We start from the raw sequence: 6,512 nt of genomic DNA, 5'->3' as shown, positions 1-6,512 counted from the left end.
GACTGGTGTCAACCTATCAGTTCCCCTCTTGTTCTTTCTTTGCCCCCATTTTATAAAACCTACTGTCCACTGGGAGCTTTTGTTCAATTTTGTAGACTTGGAGGGTGCCCCAATCCAAGAAGAGACTAAAAGACAATTAGATCTATAAGTAAATTTGTTATTTTAAAGATTTACTTTTTTTTTCTTTTCTTTTTTTCGGAGCTGGGAACCCAACCCAGAAAGATTTACTTTTGTTTTATGTGTATGAGTGTTTTGCCTCTGTGTGTGGGTGCCAGAAGAGCGCCGGAAGAGGGTGTTGGATCCCCCCCCCTTGGGATTTGAATTACAGATGGTTACGAGCCACCATGTGGGTGCTAGGAATTGAACCTGGGTCCTCTGGAAGAGCAATCAGTGCTCCAATCCTGATGCTATCTCTCCACCGCCACACCCATCCCCTGTAACTAAATTTGTAATTTTGTCTTTTCTTTTGTTTTTATAGCCCAGGCTAGCCTCAACTCATCATCCTCCTAAGTCCGCCTTCCTGTGTGGAACTATAGGTGCATACCACAATGTCTGGCATGGTTTTCTCTTTTGACATATTCATCCAAAAGTGGTTGGGTGAATTCAGAGAGAACCAACTCCACAAAGTTGTTTTCTGATCGCTAAGAGTGCACTGTAGCACGTATGTTCCTCCATCATGCACACAAACAATAAAAATGAATAGAAACTAAATAAATTAGGAGTTTGAACTCCTGACTCAAAGGAAGAAAGCGTCATCGGTAGGTAGCTTATCTCAACGGTGGTAGCAAAGGCTCTTCCGGAAATGCTGTGGGAGCTGCGAGAAACCAGCATGGCAGCCACCCTGCTCCAGAATGGTCTTGGAAGTAATCTTCTCCTTCACTGCTTCTCCTCAGCACTCCTCTGCAAGGAAGCCTTTCTGGGGGTACTGCACTATTGCTACCCCCTTTTGTCCTGGAAAGGCCTGCGGCAGCCTACTCTGTGACACGCTGCTGGAGCTTGCAAGGAGAGGGAAAACCTGCTTGACAGGGAGTCAGGAGCCGATTCCAGGCGTAGGGCACAGTGTATGTGCCAATGGCCTGAGCTCTGGAATGGAAAGGAAAACTGCAGCTTAGAGGTCAAAGAGGAGGCTGGAAGGAAGTGTACGTAGTAGACAGAGAAGTCCGAGGGCCCAGTGGGACTTTAAAGCCTCCATACAAAATGTTTGTTTGAAGGGCTACAGGAAGCAGTTGACTTTTAAGACGTGAAGTAGCTGCGGTCCTTGTTTTCCAGATCTGCAGAGGCCACCTTAAACCGGTCCACCTTAAGCAGGCTCCACCCAGTGCAGCCATTGGGCACAGCTGGAGTTAGCCTGGCAAGGCTTCCTCCCCGTCTAGTTACTCTCACCTTAACTGCGGGCTGGTTAGGGCCATGCTCCTTCGGGTGGCAACCCAGAGGCTTTCTCCCTGGAGGGGCTACTGCTCCAGGGGGTCGCAGGTATAAGTCGATGTGTGGATGGGGTCCGGGAGGGTGGAGCGCCAGGCCAGACCTTCTTGAGGCTGTGACGTCATCCTGCAGTCTGACCAGCCCCCGTTCTTTCCTCCCGCCACAGGGCATGTCTGTGGCTTCTGCTGTCTTTCCTACGACCCTTGCACTGTTTCTCCCCTGCAGGGTGGACTCAGCCAGGACTTTGTGGAGGCTCTGAAGGCAGTTGTAGGGAGCCCCCATGTGTCCACTGCTTCTGCGGTCAGACAGCATCATGGGCATGATGAATCAATGCACAGGTATCAGAAGGGACTGAGGGTCCTGGACTGTCCCTGTCTTTGGCCACCTGTTTGGAGTGTTCCAGCATTCTCCTTCCAGAGACAGGGCAGTGCTCTCTGCCCTGGCCTGCTGAGGTCCCTGTCCTCAGATCCTTTTTTTTTTTTTTTTTTTTTTTTCTTTTTTTCGGAGCTGGGGACCGAACCCAGGGCCTTGCGCTTGCTAGGCAAGTGCTCTACCGCTGAGCCAAATCCCCAACTCCCTGTCCTCAGATCCTTAAACCATCCCAGGTTCCTGGAAAGAGAGGGTGAGACACTTCCACACCTTTGCAAACCTCTGAGGCCCGCCTGCTTCTAGGTGTCGACCTCCTGATGCTGTGGTGTGGCCTCAGAATGTGGACCAGGTCAGCCGACTGGCAAGCCTGTGCTACAATCAAGGTGTTCCCATCATCCCATTTGGCACAGGCACCGGTGTTGAGGGGGGAGTGTGTGCTGTGCAGGTATAGTGGGGGTGTCCTGGTTCTGGTCAAATCACACATGATACTCCATTTGCAGAGTTATGTGGCTACTGGGGGCCTCCACCATAAAATGAGGGTTCTAGGGGCTGCTTCTGGCCTAGAGACCAGGGTTGGGCAGGGTTTCTTTTGACACCCTTGCTGCCAGGGTGGAGTGTGCATCAGCCTGACTCACATGGACCAGATCATGGAGCTGAACACAGAAGACTTCTCAGTGGTTGTGGAGCCTGGCGTCACCCGTAAAGCTCTCAATACCCACCTGCGTAACAGCGGCCTTTGGTTTCCAGTTGGTAAGCCTTGGACTAACCACTCTGTCAGAGTACCCAGAGGGCTTGGGGGCGTGGTTTGAGGGATTTCACAGGACCCCATCTTTCCCCCAATAGTCTCCAGGAAGGGCCTTCCCAGTTAACCTGTCCAGCATTTTTATTCTCTAGACCCAGGTGCAGATGCTTCTCTGTGTGGCATGGCAGCCACTGGGGCCTCGGGCACCAATGCTGTGCGCTATGGAACCATGCGTGACAATGTGATCAACCTGGAGGTGGTGCTGCCTGACGGCAGGCTGCTTCACACGGCAGGCCGGGGCCGCCATTATAGGTGAGCAGGGCCGCCATTAGAGGTGAGCAGGGCTGCCATTAGAGGTGAGCAGGGCCGCCATTAGAGGTGAGCACTGCTTGACCTAGTTGCAGGGCCTCCCAGATAGTTAAGTGACAGGAGGGTCCCGGAACTCTGTCTGGAGGGCCAGTGAGGGTGCTGGAGTTGGCTCTCCCTGTGCAAGGCCTCTCTGGGCCATTAAACCATAATCGGGGCTGCAGAAGAGCAGACCGAACCTGTCTTCTAGCTTTAGTGACTTCTGGACAGTAGTCACTCACACGGCCTGGGCACTCACCTACCTTATATGTCTCCGGGCCCAGGAAGAGTGCAGCTGGCTACAATCTCACAGGACTCTTTGTGGGCTCTGAGGGGACTCTGGGCATCATTACATCTGCCACCCTGCGCCTGCACCCTGCACCCGAAGCCACAGTGGCTGCTACCTGTGCGTTCCCCAGCGTTCAAGCTGCTGTGGATAGCACAGTTCAGATCCTCCAGGCTGCAGTGCCTGTGGCCCGCATCGGTGAGCCAGGGGCGGGTGCCACAGTAAAGGGTCCCCTTAGAAGGCCGGGCCTCACCTGACCAGTCCTCACCCTGGTTTCAGAGTTCCTGGATGAAGTCATGATGGATGCCTGCAACAGACACAGCAAACTTAACTGCCCTGTGGCCCCCACACTTTTCCTGGAGTTCCACGGTTCCCAGCAGGCACTGGCAGAACAGTTGCAGCGCACAGGTGCACCGCCGGGGACATGGTGGCAGTGAGGTCTGGGCTGTTCAGGGAAGGGCTGAGGATCAGCCTTTCTGTGCTTATTCCAGAGGCAATCACTCAGGATAATGGCGGCTCTCACTTCTCCTGGGCCAAGGAGGCCGAAAAGCGCAATGAACTTTGGGCTGCACGGCACAATGCTTGGTATGCAGCTTTGGCCCTGCGTCCAGGAAGTAAGGTGAGCTGGGGCTGGGGTGGAGGTGGGATCTACCCACTACTTTACTGCATAGAGAAGGCGAGGTCCACCAAGGACTGGCTGAGTGGGGATGAGGAACACGGGGCTATAGACCACTGTGCAGGGCTATTCCAGACAGTTTAGAGGGAGAACTGTTAATATGCCCAAAACTTGGGAGTTCCTGACTCAGCCTCAGGTGCAGTGTTGAGCACTTAGGAATTCTAAACACAGAGGAAAGGCCTCCTGGGCAAGAAATGGAGGAGGAGGCGGCAGTCTAACTAGAAGGAAAGATGCTCCGAAGTGTGGGTTGCTGGGAACCTGCATGTGGTCCAGGCTTGGATTCAGGGGAGTAGTGAAGACCTGGGCTAGTGAATACACCAAGGCCAGTGGACTAGAGGACAGATGTTACTTACATGACATCAAGATCCCCTGGTTTGGTCCTAAGGCTGAGCCACAGTAATCCCTTACCTTTGGGTAGGCAGTGGGTGATGAATCACATAAGCTTGCCTTCTGATTCAGGCCTATTCCACGGACGTGTGTGTGCCCATCTCCCGGTTGCCAGAGATCTTGGTAGAGACCAAGGAGGAGCTTAAGGCCTCAAAACTCACAGGTTTTCTACTTCATTGTTGTTTGGGAAGCACTGGGGTTAGCCAAGGCCTGGGCAAGGAGGCTAAAGGTTGACAGTTACTGTGCTCTGGGCCCCTAGGAGTCATTGTTGGGCATGTGGGTGACGGCAACTTTCACTGCATCCTGTTGGTCAACCCAGATGATGTGGAGGAGCAGAGGAGGGTCAAGGCCTTTGCAGAAAATCTGGGCAGGTGAGGACTGAGCCAGGGAGGAATGGGGTCTGGGGAGGGGAGAGGGAGAAGCTGCTGAGGGTTCCTTCAATTGGCTTCCTAGGCGTGCCCTGGCACTCCATGGGACATGTACCGGAGAACATGGCATCGGTCTGGGCAAGAGGCAGCTGCTTCAAGAGGAAGTGGGTCCTGTGGGTGTGGAGACCATGAGGCAACTCAAAGACACACTGGATCCCCGAGGTCTCATGAACCCAGGCAAAGTGCTATGAGGAGCTTATAACACTTGGCCCGCAATCCCCAGAATGCAAAGCCCCTGTTTTGGACTTTTCCTTCATGCCAATGATCATGCAAGAAATAGAACGGCTGATGCTCTCTATGCCTGCCCTCTGTAGCTGGGGCTCAAGATGAAGGGGAGGAAGATGGGCTCGCTCACAGAAAGCTACTGCCTTTGTTCTTAGAAAAAACCCAGGGTGTTTCTCAGTGGAGTTTCTTCCTGGCTGGCAGAGGGGGTGTGGGTCTATTCCAAGCTAAGATCAGATCCCACTGTGGAGGCCTCTCTGCTGGCGTTCAGCATACTGTGATTCACCCTATATATATAGTGATAAGAGCACCCCTTTCCTTGCAAAGGGAAGGAGCATTCCAGTCCACATTGTTAGGCCTTTTCCTTGTCTGTCCATGTGTCGTGTCCGGTCCCCCACCCTTCATGAATGTGAACTCCATTTGCAGCTCCTCCCCGCTAGGTCCCTGACCTTGGGCCAATGAGCCATTTGTTTTGGGCTGGCCCACAGACTAATAGCCTGGGGAGGGGGATAGAGTTCAAGCTTTGGAAGAAAGCCAGTCCCAGCCCCTCTGCTTTTGACCTGAGGCAGAAAAACCTGCCTGTGGTGGAGGTCACCTGACAGTTTTCCCACCAGGAAACTGAAGCACTTTCTTCAAGCTGTCATGGAGGACATTTGAAATACAGATGAGATAATCCACTGTGTACCTCCCCTCTCCATGGTATAATGCAGTCCACCAGTTTTTACTTCCAAAGTCAGGGCCTTGTCCACTTTGGGACCTGGCAGTTTTGAGATTCCCTGGCCAGAGCTCTTGTCAGGAGGTACTGGGTAGCTGTTCCCCAGAAGCCCACGAGAGGGCGCGCAACACCAGAAACATAGCAGACACTTCAGGGTGGCCGGTCTCTAGACACTTTACCCCTTGTGGGTCCCAGTCAACTGTAGTACCATCTTCTCTACTCCTAGGTCTTAGGGTTGGAAAAAATGAAGGAAGCAGGGCAGGGGAAGCAGCAGGTTGTCACCCCCACCGTGCCACTTTCTCAGTGCAACTTCAGGTCTTAGATCCCTTCTCGGTAATGTCTGTCTCATGATCCTTTGGCCTTCTTCCAAACTACTTCAGGATGGAGTAACCCAAACATCAGCATTGTACTCTCCAAGGAGAGATCACTAGTGAACCCCCCTCACCCCAGACAGATTGCTCACCCCTCCCTCACCCTCCCAAGTCGAATTCCACTGGGCAGGGCTCCTACACACACCCTCCAATAACTGGCAACTCAATAGACAGCCATTTCCCCACAATTTCTTTTATTAAAGAAAACCCCAAACATACAGAAAAGTTGAAAGAACAAATACACTATTCACTGAAATATCAGTCGTTGAAGATTCAACAATGGACATTTTTGCCTTATTTGCTTTGTATATTTTGGGGGAGGGGAGACCATATGGGATTAATTATACATTTCTTGAAATCATTCAACTATATATTTCAGCCATTGTCTCCTAAGAAGGACATTCTCCTATGAGTTTCAATACTATCAAATGGCTCTTAGATGGGTGGTTTTCAGAAGGGGCTCCTGGAGCTCTCAGAAGGCTTTCTGGGCTCCTAAGAGCAAAAGGGAAGAACCCATCTCTTGGCTCTTCCATAGTTTCTTTCTTCTCA

General features: G+C 52.2%; 1 protein-coding gene across 1 annotated transcript; it reads left to right on the top strand.

Moving 5' to 3' along the window:
• The first annotated feature begins 1,371 nt into the window (after positions 1–1,371).
• On the top strand, positions 1,372–6,240 carry Ldhd (lactate dehydrogenase D). The gene is made up of 11 exons (NM_001399130.1): positions 1,372–1,473; positions 1,648–1,760; positions 2,095–2,236; positions 2,400–2,541; positions 2,686–2,845; positions 3,163–3,362; positions 3,444–3,572; positions 3,656–3,783; positions 4,300–4,390; positions 4,487–4,598; positions 4,681–6,240. The coding sequence occupies exons 1-11, from the start codon at positions 1,408–1,410 to the stop codon at positions 4,844–4,846; spliced, it is 1,449 nt and encodes a 482-aa protein (NP_001386059.1). The 5' UTR covers positions 1,372–1,407; the 3' UTR covers positions 4,847–6,240.
• The last annotated feature ends 272 nt before the right edge of the window (positions 6,241–6,512 follow it).

Source organism: Rattus norvegicus, chromosome 19 (assembly GCF_036323735.1).
Source record: "Rattus norvegicus strain BN/NHsdMcwi chromosome 19, GRCr8, whole genome shotgun sequence".
NCBI classification, from domain to species: Eukaryota; Metazoa; Chordata; class Mammalia; order Rodentia; family Muridae; genus Rattus; species Rattus norvegicus.
The sequence above is the reverse complement of the archived record's forward strand: the minus strand, read 5'-3'. Positions and strand labels throughout refer to the sequence as shown.